This window comes from Tachysurus fulvidraco, chromosome 23 (genome assembly GCF_022655615.1).
Source record: "Tachysurus fulvidraco isolate hzauxx_2018 chromosome 23, HZAU_PFXX_2.0, whole genome shotgun sequence".
NCBI classification, from domain to species: Eukaryota; Metazoa; Chordata; class Actinopteri; order Siluriformes; family Bagridae; genus Tachysurus; species Tachysurus fulvidraco.
The window spans coordinates 11,579,178-11,599,298 of NC_062540.1; the positions used below are offsets into that span (position 1 = coordinate 11,579,178).

General features: G+C 39.2%; 1 protein-coding gene across 4 annotated transcripts in view; it reads right to left on the reverse strand.

Moving 5' to 3' along the window:
* Positions 1–3: 3 nt before the first annotated feature.
* The window catches only part of arhgap4b (Rho GTPase activating protein 4b), a 22,880-nt gene continuing 2,762 nt past the window's right edge, over positions 4–20,121 (reverse strand). The window contains exons 2-24 of one of the 4 annotated variants that reach the window (XM_027170438.2): positions 17,398–17,857; positions 17,032–17,203; positions 16,782–16,944; positions 16,639–16,701; positions 14,901–15,074; positions 14,625–14,753; positions 13,118–13,339; positions 12,834–12,935; positions 12,392–12,577; positions 12,136–12,220; positions 11,975–12,002; positions 11,537–11,633; positions 9,121–9,181; positions 8,938–9,015; positions 7,376–7,504; positions 6,965–7,070; positions 5,278–5,508; positions 5,125–5,180; positions 4,670–4,841; positions 3,957–4,055; positions 3,672–3,857; positions 2,575–2,659; positions 4–2,434 (exon numbers count right to left, since the gene is read on the reverse strand). In XM_027170438.2, coding sequence (XP_027026239.1) covers positions 2,225–2,434; positions 2,575–2,659; positions 3,672–3,857; positions 3,957–4,055; positions 4,670–4,841; positions 5,125–5,180; positions 5,278–5,508; positions 6,965–7,070; positions 7,376–7,504; positions 8,938–9,015; positions 9,121–9,181; positions 11,537–11,633; positions 11,975–12,002; positions 12,136–12,220; positions 12,392–12,577; positions 12,834–12,935; positions 13,118–13,339; positions 14,625–14,753; positions 14,901–15,074; positions 16,639–16,701; positions 16,782–16,944; positions 17,032–17,203; positions 17,398–17,464 — 2,901 coding nt within the window. In that variant the 5' untranslated portion in view covers positions 17,465–17,857 and the 3' untranslated portion in view covers positions 4–2,224. Of the gene's footprint in view, positions 2,435–2,574; positions 2,660–3,671; positions 3,858–3,956; positions 4,056–4,669; positions 4,842–5,124; positions 5,181–5,277; positions 5,509–6,964; positions 7,071–7,375; positions 7,505–8,937; positions 9,016–9,120; positions 9,182–9,413; positions 9,442–11,536; positions 11,634–11,974; positions 12,003–12,135; positions 12,221–12,391; positions 12,578–12,833; positions 12,936–13,117; positions 13,340–14,624; positions 14,754–14,900; positions 15,075–16,638; positions 16,702–16,781; positions 17,204–17,397; positions 17,858–20,121 lie in introns of all 4 variants that reach the window. The other 3 variants (XM_027170437.2, XM_027170436.2, XM_027170435.2) reach the window with 3 other exon arrangements.

Genomic DNA, 20,121 nt, shown 5'->3' on the forward strand with positions numbered 1-20,121 from the left:
AAATGGATTTTAGAATGTCGATCATTTTATTGTGATAATATTGCAAGTCATACAACAACAAGTCATTATGTAACACATTTGTCATTATGTAACACATTATGAAACACATTTTTCAGAAAGGATACAGGAGTGAGCGGCACAAAAAGAAGAAAGGTGAATCAGATATTGACTAAAAGCCTGGTCAGCTTGTAAAGCGCCATATATATGATATTATCGCAAATTTAATGGTGTTTTTTATATATGTATAATCATTAGCTCCTGACTATCTGAGCTTTGGTCTAATATTTTCCCTAATCTTGGGTTCCAGAAGCAGGTACAGCAAATAAACAAGCTTCCTGTAAGGAATGCACTTAGCTACTTAGCTTTTTAAGTTATGTTTGGATCCTCGTTGAAAGTGGCACGAGGACCAATTAAGCTCATGTGCATCGCTTTGGTTAGCAAAAACTGACAGACATGAATCAGGCCTAGTCAGACTGGCTTGTGTTTTATAGGCAGTAAGCCGCTTTAGTCAATATCTTTCTCCCTCTTCTGAGTGGTACAAAGCAGGAGGAACCTACAGTATGAGAGGTGTACAAAGGGCTTACTGCTTAGTATTAAGTGAATGTGCTGCTGTACTACCTGTGGTTGCGTCCACTCGTTCACAGTTTGGTCAGTCCTCTTAACTCTACTCTACGACTCTTCCTGTATCTCTGTCCCACTCTCTTGCTGCTCCTGATCTATCAAATGTATTATATACACTTGTCTTGTCAGATATCCAGCAGATGTTTTGTGCATGACAAAGATAAGTTTGTGCGGTGAAGTGAATCAACATACTGCATTTGTATTTATTTTGGTTATCGCACTATTCCTACTTTTTGTGTTTGTGTGTGTGCGCACGTCTTACTTATTTTACTTCCTGTACAATGATCTTTGACTTGAATTTTTTTTTACATTACACATATGATTGCATAAAGACTATGGGGAAAAATATCACGCTAATGTATGGAGAAACCAAAATAAGGTCTTTCCACTTAGGAAGGTTTTTTTTTACTTTGCAGAGCCTAGTCCTAGACTAAATTGCATATTTCATCATTTTCAGTGTATATTGTTTTAATAAATGGAGACTGATAAGGTTTTAGAGAATTCTTCTTCGTTTTTTTGGTTGTTTTTAAAGGAAAGGGATCTTTTTAGATTTAATACAACTCCGCTTCTATAGAAATAGTTGAAAACAAAAATGTTTAATAAGGTCAGGTCAACGAATATAAACATCTAACAAAATGAAAAATAAAACAATTGATTATTTAAGCAAAGAAGTTAAATAGCAAAGATTAAGCAAAAACTAAAATAATCATTAAAAACAAAACAAATTACTATAAAAATATTCAATCTCAAAAAATAGTTTATTCCAGTTGCAGCCAGAATGAAAATTTATGTTAATAGGTTTTCCCTCTCTGAGTAATTGATGACAAACGCATTGCATTAATGCAATAAAGGAGTGGAATTTTAAAGTTTGTAGAGAGAAATCAATAAATCCCAATGACAGTGAAAGCTACACTACTATAAAATGCTGCCTTCCAGAATGGCATTTAACATGTCCTTATTAACTTTCACATTATTCCCCCTTAAGGGAATCAACAGCACCTGTGAGTTGAATGCGAGATGATGTCTCTGAGACTTAAGAGATTTAGTAAACACAACTCACTGTAGAAGATACCAGAAATTGACCAGAAGAAAGAAAAATAGTAAAAGAAATAAAAATAGTTCTGGGTAAGGTCAGACTGGTTGCTACAAAGCCAAATAGCAAGCAATGCATTGTGTTTGAAGACAATGGGTACCACATATGAAGTGCTGTTGCAAGAGCATGTTAAAAACAGTGCATGAATGCAAGAAAAAGAATTAAGGTACTCGACTGCACACCACTATAATAAATGATCATCGGAACAGGGGCAACAACAAATGAAAGAAAAAGGTTCTACGTTACGTACCAATACGTTTATGTTAAGCACAAACAAAACCAGTAGCATGACCAGTGAGTCATTTCAATACCATTAAGAATGACTGGCTGAGTCACTGGCACTACATGAACCAAAGTTACTTTTCATAAACAATTTTTTTTTCAGAACTGAGGTCTCACAAACATCATATTATACTTTAGAAAAAATATATTAATCTCTGCTGTGTGTTAGCTCATTCCCTTGCCTTCCATTCATGCATTTTCTGCTCTCTTTCTTTTATCCCTCCTACATCAATCCTGCTGCTCGGAGGGTCTGAAGAGGCCTCGGGTGCGCAGGACAATTCCTGCTCCCTTCTTTACGGACTGCCGAGAAGGTGCACTGGATGCTAAGGAGGAGGAGGAGGAGGAGGAAGAGGGAACAGCTGATGAAACATGGCTCTCTTGAGGAGGTTGCCGGGAAAGGAGCTCTTTGAATACTGAGTTCATCTGCCGGGTGACCTCCTGAGGGGGATGGGGTGAGAGGGAGAGAGAGAGAGGGAGAGAGAGAGTTACACCGGATGTTTGAGATGAAAACCAACAGGTCAATTCAAATCATTTTAAGAAGTTCTAGTCTATACACTGCAAAATATAGTAAGTTAGACCTTATCAATTGACTGCACTGTCGGTCTCTCTGCTGTTCCTCCAATGGGCCTGACGCTGTCCAAAGTATGTCTCCTTTCGTGTAGACTGGAAAAAAACATATTTATATTTCCATATCAATAAGTGTACTCAGTAATTATTAATCTATTGATTTTGTGGTTTAATGCAGCAGTTCCCAAACTGGGGGTCACCAGGTCATGAGATGATCTCCAGAAACTTTATTTATTTATTTATATTTTATCTCTTTATTTATTTATTTGTTTGTTTGTTTTATTTATTTATTTATTTATTTATTTGAGGGGGGGGAACCCAAACAAAAAAAAAACATGTAAAAGTAAAATTATCTTGCTATTTCTTTAGCAAAAGTACAAGAAAGTCATTAGCTACAGTATAAGTCTTCACTGAGATGAATACTGTGCATGAAATTTAACCAACTTAACTAGTTTTCCACAAAAAAAAAAAATTCTGCTGCACAAATCAATCAAGCACTTTTGACAGCAACAATCATTAAAAAAAATTCCACATATGTGCACACTGCAAATTAGTTAGATATCCCATATCTAATGAGATTTGGCCTCAGTTTCAGATGGTTTGTAGTCAGCAGCAAGGTTTAGTAATCAGCAATCATGACACGATTCGAAAAATTAATCCATGAATCTGGTATCTCTGACTTCTTCATAAGCCATTTCTCTGCAGATACATGTGCACTTTACATTGACTCTAAATTTATTAATTTGATACCAGACTCCAGAATAACTGAGAATTTACTTAAATAACCATAATTCATCCAAAGAGAACAAAAAAATGTGGTGATGGCCTTTATATGTCATATTTGCATTACACTATAGTGAAGATTTCTATGCATATCTGAGATCTTTGGGGTCAGAGATCAGGGTCAGATATGATAAGGTTGCCCCTGGAACAGATGGCAAACGTGACAGATGCTTTAACCCCCAACCTTCTGATCAGAGTCTTTAAGATTTTAAACTAGAGCATTTAAGAGCCTAATTTAATCATACAATGTGATGAGCATATTATATTGTCAAATCAACTAAGATAATATTGTTGTATTTCATTGTTGTATGTTCTTTTCTCCTACCTGACTTGCCGGGCCATTCCCGCTGATTGAACTGGGAAGAGGAGTCGTCCCTCTGGTAACTGAAGGGGAAATTTGCGTATTGGACTGATGTTTCCACTACCCCCTACTTCTCCTACCACAACAGCACCTCCGCTGCCGGTCCGCTGCCTTCCAGGAAGTGATGCACTATCACTGTTCACTCGCATGCTGGGAGTGAGATACATAAAGATTTCAGCAGTTACATCTTAAATCTTTAAAGGATAAATTAGTATCTAGAAAAAAATGTGCCCTCTGTTAATGACACACCGGGTGCTGTGTTCAGCTTGGTGCTGCTCCTCAGCTAGATTTCCCGTGCTGCCGCCTCGGCTCTCCTCCCTCTTCCCTCGCTCCTGCTTTCGTACCACCCTGGATTAGAGGAGCATACTATAAATAATTGTAGTTTAGGACTTAACAAAATGAGTGGAATATGAGTATGGGGTAAATGTATTTCAATCATTTCAAGAAAATCAAAATGTGAACTCAAAGTGAAGAAACTGCATTATATTATAAAACATGCATTATATTACATTTATGTTACTATTATCTTAAATGGTACTTTCTCTTGCCAGATATCATGGCTAATGATTATGCAAATTTGGCTTAAAGGTTGGTGGAAACCTAGTGATGAATAAAGCAATGGTAGGAGTAGATACAGCCCTCCTCTTGATATACAGAGGGAAACATGTGCAGTGCTCAAGATGATGACTATATAACTCCAGGCTATAATAAAAAGAGGTAACAGCATTTTCAGTAAAAAAAAAAAATATATTAACTGAAAAATGCAGATTCTTACACTGACAACAATGGAGATATATTTGCACACATTTCTCCACAGCCCATGGAACAATGTTTTTTTCATGGAACAGAGTTGTAATTATTCCTCCAGACATTAAATGTGCAAAGGATTGTTTTCTGACCAGTTCTGGAAAGACTGTCCGTAGAAAAATCTTGTAATAACGTCATTAGAAAGGAATTCTCACCCCTCAGGCACACTGATGTACTTATGAGGAATGAGGCCTTTGACTCCTCCTACTTCTCCTTTCCACCAGTCAGCAGAGGCCTTGGTGTGGAGTAGGACATGGTCCCCCTGCTTGAATGACAGCTCGGCTGCAGACCGTGCAACATAATCAAACATAGCCACAGCCTCCCACTCTGCACAATCACACGCATATGCACACGCACACACATATATACACAAAACAAAGCATGGCCCATGGACACAACACACATGATGGCACACAAGCAAGACAATGTACACACAAACATAGAGGTGAGCATTTTTGACCCAATGCACAGATCCGCACTGTATTTTACTTCTGTTTTACTACAGTATTTTATAAATAGTTCAATTCTACACTACAATTAGTCATTATTTGAAATCAAAAGTGTGTCTGTAAGTGTTATCAGGGTTATAAGCAGAATTTTTCTTCCTCACCATCCTCACTTGGAGCATGTTCAGTCTCTCCTTCAGCCTCCTCTGTAATAGGTTCACTGCAGACAGAAAGGCAGATATTATTGGATATAAATCAAGGAAATTAGTCTATCATTACCAGCAGATGTTAATGCCACTGGGGATGAAAAGTCTCACCAGTATTCTTGCTCTAAGGTCATGCATTTCTCATAGACAGGGCCTGGAAGCTCAGCTGGGCCAGGGAAGATGCTCTCATGCTGTTGGATCATGGTCTTAACCAGGGCATTAATCTGGGGCTGCAGAGTTACTGCATCGCCCGACTCAGCCCCACCTCTCAGCAGACTGGGTCCAAAGCACACAGCCAGGTTATAGGGCTGCATCATGTTCTCATCACTGTACTGAGACACACTGCACACACACACACACACACACGCGCACACACACACAGTATGTTCATTTCACATCTATATTATGCCTAAAGACAATATAAACCCTTATCCATGATTATTATTAAGCATTTAGCCTTGAACAAAACTGGATGCATCAAAAATCAGAATAGTTCAAATAACAAAAACATCCAGTTATGTGGCCAAAAAACACCATGTCCATAAATGAAGTGTGAAAAGAACGGCCAGTCAGGTTTTGGCAACTCTTTACATTAGTTGCAAAAAGAAAAGCACCTCAGAAAGCACAACACAATGAACCTTGAAATGCCTCTCGGACATAATCAGATAACTGAGGCTACTGTAGGCACAGGTTCATTGAAATCTTCAGCTTCCCAGTTGTTTGGGATTAAAGAAGCTGCAAAATGAATAAATCTAAATCTCTTTATCTCGGTTTTTATGCAAAACATTATATAATATTATTTATTGATACACAAAACTTCTGCATGAGGAGTAGAGCAGCATAGTGGAGTGAAACTAGGAAATATGTCTATTTTTATGATCAGCAAGAAAAAAAGGAGCAAGATTATGGCAGAAACCTGCAGAGCATCATTAAGGAGGGTTATGTGAGAATGCATAAATTAACAGCGCTACCATGATATACAACCAAATCAGCTCCTTTCATTCTGTGTGTAGTGATATTTTCATAATGATGTGCATATGGCTGTATCTCAACAACTCCTGGCCTCTTACTTTCACTCTAGGAAACTTAATGTTTATAGAGATGCAAATGGCAGCAACAATTTTGCGAATTCATGTTGGTCATTTGTGGGGTCTGATTACTTTTCTTCCCTATCATTTCATTTCATGAATACATACCTTTTTGTGCACAAGTACAAAGTCAAAAGACATCAAGTGCAGAATTTTGAAAGGTATATATGCTCTAGAGGTATATTAGGTAAGAAAAACAGAAGTGTCCCATTCTGCGAGACGTTAGACATTCTATTGATTCTGTAATTTACAGACATGTGACAGATTATTATACTGTAATGGCACTTTGGGCATTTAAACTGATAGCTTACTTCGGAACACGCTTCAGTCTTCTTGTACATTTGTGGGAGATTTTAGACTGATGCATCAGACAGCACACACTGCCATAATCGTCAAAATATCATTTGATGGAATATATTTTAGAAGAATGTTTTGTCCCTCAGTTCAGTTCCATACCAATTTGTACATGTGTCCGTGTTAACGGGGGTCAAAGTGGGTTTGAGAATATTGTTGTCGAACCAGATATTGAACGCCACATTGATATCTTTGCATGAAATAAAAAAAAGTATTGCTCGCATCCAAACCAAATTGACTACATATTTTTTACTTTCATATCCAGTTTTAACCATACATAAATTTTCTACTGTATTGCTTCCTACAGTATTTGTGCTTGCAGCTCATTATAATGAGAGAAAGGCAGAATTACTCACTGATGGAGGAAGGCAAATAAATAACGCATCACTATGATGAGGGGTCTGTGGAAGGAGGAAACCACTAGTTTTATCTGTGCTGCACTCTCTGCAAGGTTCTCAATTTCTGTTGACGACACACAGAAGGTGGATTAGAGAAACACAAATGAACATGATCACATCTTGTGCATTAGACACTGGAGTAGCTTCAATCAATAACATGTCATGGCTCTAAATCACCATCTAAGCTATAAAGGTTTGCACAGTAGCACAATAAAGCATCGCAGCCTCAATTCATTAGACCACACACACACACACACACACACACACACACACACACACACACACACACACACACACACACACACACACACACACACACACACACACAAACACACACACACACTCTCAAAAGTGCCTGACTTATCTTACGGACACACTCCATCAGCTGACTGAAGCTCTCCTCTGGGAAGAGAGGTTTCTCCAGGTCTCTGAAATATAGTTTCAGAACTCCTGCTACTGAGTCAATGTCACACTCGCTGTCCGTCAAAGGGTCTTCCCCTGGGAGAAAGACATTTTAATTCACATAAATGCAATAAATATGTCTTTTTTTCTGTTATTTATGATTGCTTGAAAAATAGCATTAACACTAACTACTACTTCTATAAATAATGATAATAATAATAATAACAAGAAGCATAGTACAGAGGTGTTTCGGGGGTTCTGTTTTCTGTTTGCAGTCTGAGTCAGAAAATCTGCAGATGTCAACAAGCATGCTTGCAGATATAGTGACTAGACTTTATATAGTCCTTGCTGGAAAAAAAAAATATCCCCATCCAAGCCTTTAGTCACCAAAGAGGAGCAACCCAACACAGGAAAATACCAAAAAAAAACACTGCAAAAGGTGCCCTCAGCTCAGGCAACCAGCTTGTAGAAAGCCGATTCAAACTGGACAGTGTGTGATGAAGCAATGCAGCGACTACCCTCTCTGATGTTACCACAAACATTTTTCTGTTGTGTATCATAGACCACATCGCTGCAAAACTTTTCAGAGATTGATAACCCACAACACGGCTTACCACATACACCAGTTGGTTTTTCATCGACCACTAATAGAAAGCTACCCGGTTAAAGGTTCATTCTGTACATCATCCTGTATACTGTACCATAAAGAGAATCCCCCACAGTTCCACTTCCCAATTCCATCCTGGTCAGAGCATTAAATTACAGCCTGGTTTCCATGATTTAATATCAACTGTATATCCATTAATAACATTACTGAATAACAATTTGGGATTTTGACTGACTGACCCCAGTGCTTTGGCTGTTAAACACAAACTACTTGCTCGTCCTGTTCACAAACCTTTGAAACTGTATTGAATATCATTGTCGACAAAATCACCAATCAAGTATTGATATCCATTACCCATTGTACATTCGGATGCTGTTTGGCCTGGATAATAACCCTGTACTTTTTTCAGAGTATTTATACTATGTTCTCAGGGACACGCTAGGCCACGGTTGTCACACCCTGCGTAGATAACCTAATATCATGATATACTTGAAATACTCCAAATCAATAATTCCAAAATACTAAGTGTGATTTTCCCATTCCCTTCTCTTGGGTTATTATCAGTAATGAGTTATTCATTATGGATGGCATAAGTGTTCATGCAGTCAATGTACAGCCAACTCCACAATGCACTGTTACCTCCAGAGATCTGCCTCTTTAAGTATAAACAAGTATTGTTCAAGGAATTAGTGTGAGCTGACCAGGCCATTTCTGCTTTTAAGCAAGCATTCAGTACATTCAGTGGTGACTAATAAACAGTCTGTTCAACAGGCACAGCTCAGAGATATAAATACTGCATATGAAGCAGGGGACAGGGTGAGGTTGTGTTCACTACAACTTGGTGTGAAATCGAAATACAATTCTTTTGGAAATGAAAATACAATGAGAGAATGACTGAACAGAATCTGATTAATCTTCTTACCTCTTTCAAATGCATCTCTGATATTATTGACTTCGCTCTGAGAACCCGGCACTCTGAATATGCCCTCGTGATGCAGACCTTAAAACAAACACATTTCATTTGCAAACTTATTATTTATCTGAATTTCAAATATATAATTCATCCAGTAGCATGAATCATGGCAAGCTGGTGCCTGGAGGTTACCATGGAGGTTGATGAAGCGAATACAGCTTTCCACCACTAAAGGAATCTGCTGCCCGGAGCTCTGTTAGACAGATAGATACGAATAGAGATCATGAGAATTACAATGAGTGGCTTTAAATGAGGCTACTAGAATGGGAATGTCACAATGCTGTGATAATAGTATAATACTGCATAAGCATAAGATAGAAAATAAGAACTGTGAGTTAAACTAAGGTTAATGTAAGAAGTGCATTAATGTACACAGCCTGTGTGTAGGTACTGAGGAAGTCTGTCTAGGACAAGCAAAGGAGTACCTGAGTCCTAGACATCCGCCTTCTTCTCCTGGTGCACCGAACAGCCAAACAGTTATTGGGGAAAGAGTAAAAAAAAAAAAAAAATTCGAAAGAAGAAAATGCAGCAAGGGCAAGTGAGGGTGTGAGATCCACAGACAGAAAATATTCCAAGGCAACCAAAAGAAAATGAAAAAAGAGGAAAGAAAGAAGCAAGAAAAAACAATGGGGGTGAGGGGTAGATGGTGGAGACAGATAAAAAAGCAGAAACAAGAGTCAGATGAAAAGCAATTAGCACAAGACTACGTTTGCTTCCCCATTTATATTCAGCAGGCAGCAACAGCAATTTTAATGCATTTACACAAAGGAACTGGACACCGCAGCTTAAACATCCATAGTAATACACTGTCAGCATGGCTCAGAGCAAACAAAGTCTTGTTTTTTCTGTTAATCTAATTTCCAACCACTCAGCCAGAAATGTGTGCATTTTAGAGTCAAGAGGCCACACACACTGATAACTCACTTAAGAGAAAAACAGTTGTGTAGTCCTGACTGCATTATACAATAGTGTGGCATAACAAGAGAGTACGTCCCATAGATTAGTGTCCACTTCAGAGAAAGAGATGGGCCAGGGTTAACGCACAGCGCAGTTTGACATTCTGATTAATTAACAATATAAAGGGAGAGAGTCAGAGAGATGCAGAGAGGAGGAAAAGGAAGATGGCACTGTGAAAACTAGCTGAAGAAGCAGAGGCCAGATGGCAGTCCCATCAGACTCATGCACTTCTCTCAGTCACCTAGAAGCTATCAAGGATGCACATGTACTCTGCTGTGGCCAGGCAGGACACCAGAGATAAAGAATTTCATGGCCAGGAAAATAGAGCAAACTTATAAGAGAGCTCCATGTGCTATGTGTTTCATTACTTAAAGCCCTGCTTAAAAGGAAGGGATTTATCAAAACAAGTCCCAGACAAAAATGTGTAGCAATCAGTGGAATGGATGTTTATCTTACACTGACCAAGAGAAGATTCATATTCGTGGTGTTAAGAATCTGGATCCATACTAAGAAAGACATAAAAGTGTGGAGACTGATATCACACCAAAGGGGGAATATCATTAACGCCCATTTACTTTTGGAATGGGCACATATGTGTGATGGATAAGTGTCCACATAATTTTAGTTACACACTGCACTGTATGATAAATCATAACATGCAATGCACTATGGGATTTAAAAAAAAATAGTCCAAGCGCACCAAGTTATCAATATATGCAGGATGTGGTAGTATCCAAAGACAAGTGGACATGCATTCTCAAATCTTTGACTTTGGAGAAGCTTAAAGAAGCAATGATGCCTAAGGAGGACAGTTTGACTATAACATTGCATCACAGCACGTTGGACAGGTAATCAAAGAATATTACTTTTTCAATCACAACAGCCATAACTGTATTTATCGAAAACTTACACATGCCTAAAATCCAAACACACAATACACTGCTGCTTGAAGATATAAATCCATCTGCTCTCTCTCAGATGCAGACGGCTTTTTTATTGAATGGAAGCAAACGTAGCTGACAATAGTTATTTCTTTCCAAAAACAGATACCAAGCAGTGTAACTTCGTGGAAGAAATACAAAATGACGCATCAATTCGGAGCCTTTTACGCAATCATTTAAGCATGCAAGTACAAAACACAGCAGTTGAGGAGGAACAGTTTCAGCAAATGATCACAAAGGGGAAATGAGGAAATATGATTTTAATGTAGAAACAGTTTGAACTGGCACTATAAATGGCTGCACATTCTCATACTATTAACAATCACATGAATAATTTTCCCCTTTCTTAATGTAGGTGTATCAGACTAGCAAAGAATTCCAGGGACAAAGCAAAGAAACTGTTTGTTTCAGCCAGGCAAGACTTAAGCAAGCAACACACACACACACACACACACACACACAGACACACACACACACACACACACACACACACACACAAGTACTGTGAAACAGTGGCAGATGATTGGAGAGTCAGTGACAGGGAATCTCGTATCACAGAAGCTGAAGGGAGGAGTAACGTGGCAGAAAGGAGCTTTGCAGTAATGCATCATAAATCCAGCTAAAGGCTGTTGTGGAGCACAGGGCTGTACCTGGATGAAGGACAGCATGTTTCCAGAGAAGAGTTTGTGGTTGTACTGGGAGCAAGGCCTGGCTTTCCGCACACGCACTGACCTACCAGACTGCATTCTGGGAAATACATACACGGCACTCCACTGTGAAACCATGGCATCATTACATGCATGTAACAAACATGCACTCCATTTTCATGCACAGACACACATGCACACTGGTGTGTTGCAGTAGGAAACTTCATGTTCGAATGGATCTACGGCTTTTAGGTCAAGTCTTATCTATCTGAGTTTGAGAGTACACTCCTGCTTCAGCTCAGTGACTTTGGCTCATGATTTTCTAAACATACAGTTAGCTCTGACAGGCGAAAATGTGGTCTGGGCTGTGGTCAGGGTCAGCAACACACCCATGTGTAAACAGTAGCAAAACAAGACATGTAGACGGAAAATAAACTGTACCTGGAGGGATCACTGTCAACTGCCTCAGCTAGAAGAGTGAAACGAGTAAAAAATAAATAGAGATTAAAACTAATAGGGCAAAGTTGTGCTCCTTTACAATTTAATGTAAGATGGAATGCACATGTCTTTTTAAGATCACAAGATTGGCTTATTTTTTGTACCTTTCTGTATGGCCTCCTTTAACAGGTCATGTTTGGCCTGGAGTTTGCAAACCAGTGAGCTCCCATTGAAATGCTCCTTTACTTTCTGAAAAAATAAATAAAAAAATAAAAATAGAATAAAACAAACATTTATAATTACACTATAGTTCACAGCTTATTACCAGTAATCAACTCTGTTTGTCAATTTATATTATCAGGACTTTACCATGCATGCTAAGAACCAAATTTGCAAATGGCAGATTTATTTTGTGCTTACATTAAAATAGTAGGTCTCTGTATCCTGCTGATTGGCTCTGCGCTTGGCTAAGGTCAGCTTGGTGTTAGGGCCATCGCCTGTGCTCTCCTGTGATAGGCTGGCTGAGACATCAGGGGTGGGGTTACAGTCATCATCACAGATACTCTCCAGTAGAGCAGCATAGGTGGCCTTGAGAGTTTTACTGACCTGGGAAAAAATAAAATGACATGAGAGTCTGCATATGAGATAAATATAACATCATTCATCTTCACTTCTCTATAAAAATATATCATATGTATTCACATATACTGTATCAATAACTTGTATTGTATTTGATGTATACTTGACCAGGGCAAAATAAGGCAGTATTAATTTAAAAAAAGGACACAGAAATAAATAGTACAGTTGATGATTAATAGAGATGAGGAGAGATCTGATTCAATGTATGCACGTTTATATGTACCTCCTCTGTTTCCAGGGTAACGTTAGACAGCCTGGACTGCAACTGCTGGTATCTGGTTTCCATCTCATACCTCACCTGACAGTCTGCACTCACCTCACAAACCTGCCGTACAGGCGCACACACACACACACACACACACACACACACACACACACACACACACACACACACACACACACACACACACGCACAGAGTACCATTATCTGTCTGTGTGCACCTAGAACAGATTCTGATACACACCATGTTTGTGTGTCTGTTTGGGGTCGTGGACCCTCATCTTTACCTGGTCTCCCTCATGTGGCAGGTGCTGAAAGTGGAATGGCAGGCAGAAGGCAGTGTTATGGGCCTGCAGCAGGGCATCTCGGTCCTGGCCCTGGTCCATAGCACTCACCGCGTTTTCAAGCTGCTGCAGTCCATTCTTGAGGTTCTGGTGTCCCCGGTTCCTATTGGACAAGTAGCCACGCATCACCCGTGTCACAGATAGGTGGTAGCCGAGATCTGTGCACTGCAAACAGACATGACAACAACAGTGAGTTGTAGAAGTAGTACATGGGCTATGGGCTTTAAGGCAACTTTAGTCTGTCTGGAGTAATCATTTCAACTAATTTGATTATACATGTATGTAAATAAGAAGGTAATTTACCAACATGACTGCCATATCGGCAGTTTATAAAATAGCACTTCATCCAGCACACAATACAGCGATAGTGACAGAACCTTACAGGTAATAGATTTATTTCACTTTTTATTATCATGCATTAATAATTTATTGTTATTATGCAAACGATTTAATGAGACCAAAAGATACTACAGCCAGAGTATAAAATCACAGTGTATGTGAATGATGTAAGCTTTCACATAAAGCTTTTAATTTGCATTCTTGATCTGTTAGATTTATAATTAACTAAATGATTAATTATATCATTTATCATTTAGTTAGGCAATGATTTTGTTCATTTTGAAATGCTTTCCTTATTAATGAATAAAAGCTTTTATCTGGCCTTTATAGAGATTATTCACTTATTTACAGAATCACACATAACTATAGCACTATAACTATATATAACTATATAGTCTGCAGTCACATCTGAAGCCTTAATTCAAGTGTGCACAATTTTAGAATGATCCCCTCACTATATTTTGTCATTTACAGCACGTAGCACATGAGTGGTTTGTACAAACAAAGATACAACACAATCCAATATGCATGCTGCATTGTGTAGTCTAAGGCCATAGTAGCCTGAGGAGTTGCTCATTGTTTTCCCAATGTTAAGCTGTTTGGCTACTAAGCACAGGAATTTAAACACCATAGATGCACACTGCAAATAAATCATAGCCTATGCATACAGGAAATTTCTTTTTATGAGATTATTATAAAGCCATGTTACATTATTAATCATATTTTTATACTTTATTAATGTCATACTTTTTTGTACAAAACATATTTTTGAATTTTGCCAATTTATCTTGCAATAGAACAAGACCATTTCAAGCAAGAAATATTATTAATGTCAAAAAAAAAAAAAAAAAAAAAAAAGCTTAATAGCCTTATCTCATAATGAGAATTTATCCACTAAAAAAGTAATGTGCAGCGGCTGCAGACTGGCAGGTAACTGTAGACACTCCAAATATTTTCGTACCACATGATGAAACCAGGCACCATGAACAGAGAATTATACAAAGAGAACTAAGCTATTATAAGTCTGCTGCTACTTGAGAATAGGGAACTAAAACATATTTTCCAGTAAAACAGAGATCAGACAGCAGACTGGCAATATCATGGCACTCACGTCAATCAGAGTGCATATGTCTTCAAGATAGTATTTATTCATGGCAGCGTTGGCTGCGGCGAGGTTGAGCAGGTAGTCATTGCGAGCTTTAGTGCACTTCAGTTGGGTCTCTTGTACTTTCCCTTGCCTCTGCAAAACACACACACACACACACAGTACACACAGACAGACAGAGAGGAAGCAGAGGGTTACAGATATGAACCGATACATCTTCCTGTGCCATCTTCAGACAAAGCAAACTGCACATCACAAACTGAAAAACAAGCTCAGCTCTACCTTTTCCATTAGCCTTTCCATCTTCTTTACTGAGCTGCGTCTCTGCCCTCCTGATTGACCAGCACTGAGCTCAGAACCCTTGCTAGTCTGTTTCTCTTCCAGTTTTGCAGCTTCTTTAAGTTTGCCCTCAGCGGAAAGACATTCAGAGTGATACTGGTGATAAGTTTTTAGAGCCTAAAGTGGGAATTAATAATTACACACATGATTTAGTTTACTGGTTAATGACCGTTTTTTATAGGTAGCAAAGGAAATGTTTTATCTTGGCAATTCTGCAAAATAAATAACACACACACACACACACACATACACACACACACACACACACACACGATCACACAAGCCAAGTGCCTAGAGCCAAGACACTCGTGACAGGCAAGCTGTTCTGTGAAGGGTGAAGACTTTCAGAGAGCAACCAGCTGGCAGAAGAGTGGGTAGTTTTAATCAGGATATGTGACCTGGGCTCGACCACAGAAGACCACTGGGGTAGGGGATCTATGCCCTGCCCCAGGGATCCAAAAACAGCTTTTGATCATGTGATGCTCACATACAATAAAAGTTGCACAGTACATCTTTCACAATAAGCTCCAGGCAGAAAATTTGTTAGTTAAGGCGGTAGAGTTGGGCGGGGGGCGGGGCTTCTTTGTGAGATACACCACAGACTACGTTTAGAGTTAGAGTTTAGAGTTTAGAGTTATTATTAAAATTATTAAATTATTAAAAACAGGCATGTGCAACCTAGCTAGCAGGTGAAGAACTCAAACAACAAAATCCCCAGCTAACTTACTTAAATTTTGCAAGAACTATAGACTAATACAATAACAGGCTTAAATAAACCCAAAACATAAGTCCACTTACAGTTCTCACGGACACGCATTTTATCAACTGGCTAGTTATCCTCCAGACAGTGACGGACATCTTTCTCTCATTTTGCCCGTGTGACGCGCGTGCCCGCGCTATTCTCCGAGATGCACTTGACGGCTTTTTTGGGACGACCTAGTTAAGGCGGTAGGGTTTCCCAGCTTAGGCGGGCCGCCCGAACTGCAAGGTGCTGCGGGAAACCCGGAGTTCATCCATGTCTTCGTGTCAAATAATTTCTAACAGATTTAGGGAATTTTTACTTTTGGACGTTTTCTAGACCAGAGACTGGTTGGCTGAATATGAATGCGGTGTTTGATTAAATGGAAAGCACGTCCAGAGCTGGTCATTGATTACAGTTTCCATGTTATTTTTGTCATAGCAAGGAGCTTTGAGTGAAGGACCTCACCTGTTGACCGGGGATGAAGTAAATATAACTAATCGCTTATAAAATGCAAATGAATTCATTAATGTAGCAAAAAGAATTGATTATCATGCTCATAATTTACAACACTGTACAATATCATCCGTCCGTCCAGCCACCCATATCCAGTATTGCTTATATTACACAGGACCCTGGATTGGTTGCACATGCACATGTACTCACACCCCCAAAAAACAAATACAGGACTCCACACATATGGCAAACCCCCAGCCCCCAAGGTGTGAGGCAAACGTGTTAACCACTAAACCACGTGATCTTGCAAAGCATATTAAACAAACGAATCCACAACCAATCTACAAGGAATGAATATGTGGATCATAAAAAGCTAATTTCTCTAATTGGACATTTGGAGTATGAAAATTTGTTTAGTTTAGTTTGATCCTGTTTAAGTCACAGACATGCATGTTGGCCACAATTACACAGCAATATCACACTCACCGTCTGCAGCTCAGTTGTGACCTTGAGGAGTTCATCCTGCATCTGAAGACCCACTTCTTTACTCTACAACACAAACACATATCTTCAGCTCAGTGCATTCATTAGAGAAAGGGAGACAATACACTCCCTGGGCATGTGTATACCTTCTTGGCCAGGCGGTGTGTGTCTTCGATGCAGTGAGACAGGCGCTGGGTGAAAGTGCTGCAGCAGATCTCACTGAGTGAGCTGTGGTCCCGACTCTCCTGCTTGGTCTGTGTTAGCAGTACTGACCAGCACTGCGACACAGACTGGTCCGTATGGTCCTTCCTTGAGGAGAAAGAAAAGACGTTTACTGTAACTCGCAGCCCATATATCTGATATAGAATTTCTGTGCAAGTGTTTAAGCAGATGTACTTTTTGGTCTTGAGGGTGAACCTCTCGCTGAGTTTTTCCAGAGAGCGTGCATACTCAGACTCAATCTCCCCTCGACGGCGTAAATAATCACTAAGATCCTGGAGCTGCTGGGTCTTCTGCTCCAACTGTGCATCTAACACTTTCAGCTGCTCTGAAAGCTGACCACGCACCTCTGAAAAAAGAGGTACATACGGTCAGACCGGGGAAGTCACAGGACATGGTAAGCAGAAACAGTGTGACTAAATCAGACTACATTGAAAAGCATGACTATGTCTGATCAAGAGGGGAAAAAACAAGAACAAGAGAGTGAAAGTGAGAAAAGAAAATCATTGAAAAAAAAAAAAATCACCATGTCCCCAACTTTACCTTTGATCTGCGTCTCATACTCCGCCAGACACCCCCTTTCCTTTCTCAGTTTGCCATGTGATGTCATGTTCTTGAAAATCCTATGCTGTATCAGGAATCGTCACAATGTGTACTAACTGTCCTCTTACAACTCACAACCCACAGCCCTTTTATAGTGAGGAAAAGAACCAGTCACAGTTGGACGTTTTGATTGCTCTCCCTGACATACAAAAAAATCTTCTGAAAGGAAAAAGAAACGGAAAAGAGAAACGATAGTGTGTGTGTGTGTGTGTGTGTGTGTGTGTGTGTGTGTGTTTTTCTGTTTCAGTCAGCTTAACGACAGTTATCGGTTTCCTCAGCGCTGCAGTTGATCTCAATTCTGTGTGCTTTTATAGATTCAGCTGTATAACTAAGCAGGGCAGAACTCAGTAGTTGTCTTTATCTGTTTCCTGTGCGAGTGGATAAATGTGATTGTCCTCGCCTGTGAAGCAAAAAGAAAAGACAAAAAACAAGAGAATAGTTTACAGTGAATTTCTTGCAGTAACAGAGAAAAATAATTAAAATAGTTAACTTCAGCACACCTGGCCACATCCGGTTTACATCAGACACACTAACCAACGCATCCTGTTCACCTAGTACTGAAAGCCATGGGCTTGTTTTAAGATGTGGTTACGATGGATTGTTTACCTCCTTCTCATTGAGTCAGTGTCTGAGGTGCCATGTTCATAAAGGTTATTTTCTCATACCTATGCTATAAAGACCTAAACATTCAAAATATTCAATTCCAAATATTCTGTTCCTTTCATGCTCTGTGTACATTCGTGGATATTTTAAACCCTTTCCTTCTAGGAGTAAAGGGATGAATGAAATGCTCTTATGTTCAGGTAAAATTTGTGTAACCTCTACTGTAGGTCATAGCTAGCAGCTGCTTAAACTAAATGCTAAGCTAAGAAGATATGATCTGTTAGAAAATAGCGAGTAGAACACATCAGCACTTTATGCCTAATAGTCATACTGTTCAGCCACAAATCAATATTCATATGAATATATTTGATATTTTCTCTATAAATTTCTATTTATGCTACTGTACAGGTAATTCTTTCATTATTTACTGTAATTCTATTTTATTCTACAGGACACAGTCAAAATCATTGAAATAAACATTATCAACATACAAGCTCACATCATGTGGCACTTTTTTTTCAAGATTTCAAAAGATAAACAAAACAAGATTATTTTGCTGATTATTTAGACAATTCATAAATACTTACACTAGAACAGTTTATAATACTTGCCCTATACTCCATCAAACTGCATTAGTGACTATGGAAATATCTGAGGTCATTATAAAGCACTGAAACTACCATTAATTAATTTGGCACGCAAAATTGTTGTATTTTAAATCTAGTTAACAAAATGATGTCATTACTGTGTCAATGTCCTCTGTGGTGTGCTATACTGTATATTATACATAAAATTTGAATACTGACAATATTCATTTTAATAATCCTCAACTGTAATGAAATGTACAGGAGGAGAGAAACAGTTCTGCAAAAGATTTCCTTTCACTTCCTAGAGTCTGAGTCACTGTGGGGAACCGAAGTCGTCCTGGGGATCCTGCGTGGGATGCGTCAGTGTGGTGGCTGTGTTGGTCCTGTTACAGGGTGGAGGGACTTGAGTCATATTTGTCTCTCACTCTTTCTCTTCTTTCTCTTTAGGTTATCAAATAAAAGCTTGTAAGAAAGTACCTCATGAGGTCCAGCAAAGTGTGCCTGCAAATTGTTGTGTATTCCTAGCATCTTGTGAAAATTTTGTCTAAACTCATACTAAATAACAAATACTTTTATTTCACTCAGACACACACACTCAGACACACACACAGACACACACACAGACAGACACACAGACAGACACACAGACAGGCACACAGACAGACAGACTCACACACTCAGACTCGCACACTGTCACACATGTCTTGCCAACATTGCGAGTAACTTCCAATAGCATGATTTCTAATGTGGTTATTAAATTTTATGCTAAACCTAAATCTAACTATAGTCCGAAGAACCTTATTCAAAAGAAAACAATTTTTTAGTTTTTGTGACAAAAAAAGCTCTTATGAGGATTCCTATCCCCCCACACAGACTTTTGAAGAAACTGATGTAGCCATGATGGAAGTGGCACAGAGGGGACTTTCATCTGAGCTGTAGGAGCTTTTACACAAAGAGAGCCTATGTGAATTCTGTGTGTGTGTGTGTGTGTGTGTGTGTGTGTGTGTGTGTGTGTGTGTGTGTGTGTGTGTCTTGTGTGTGTGTGTGTAGGAGATGGGGGATGAAGGGTGTTCAGCATGACTAAGTAACTTTCTATGAGTGACCCTGCAAGTCACCGCACTACACTGTCTCCATCAGCCGCTTAGGCTGACCACATTTATCCTTTTGTAGCTCTGACTCAGCTACACCAGGGCATGCGCTGGGCTTAAGTTTAGAGGTCACATCTCTCAGCTATTATAGACATGCAATTATTAGATTTTGACCAACCTAGCAGTTAAGCATGAAATGGCCTGGGCTCAGCTTATGTGTGCACTCAAGAGTGAATCATGTCCTCTTATGGTTTGTATTTTCTCTGCCATGGCTAATAAAAGAACACACACACACACACACACACACACACACACACACACTTTGTTGCTGTCAAAGAAAAGAATGTAGCCACTAAGACCGCATGTCTGTAAGTATAATATGAAAT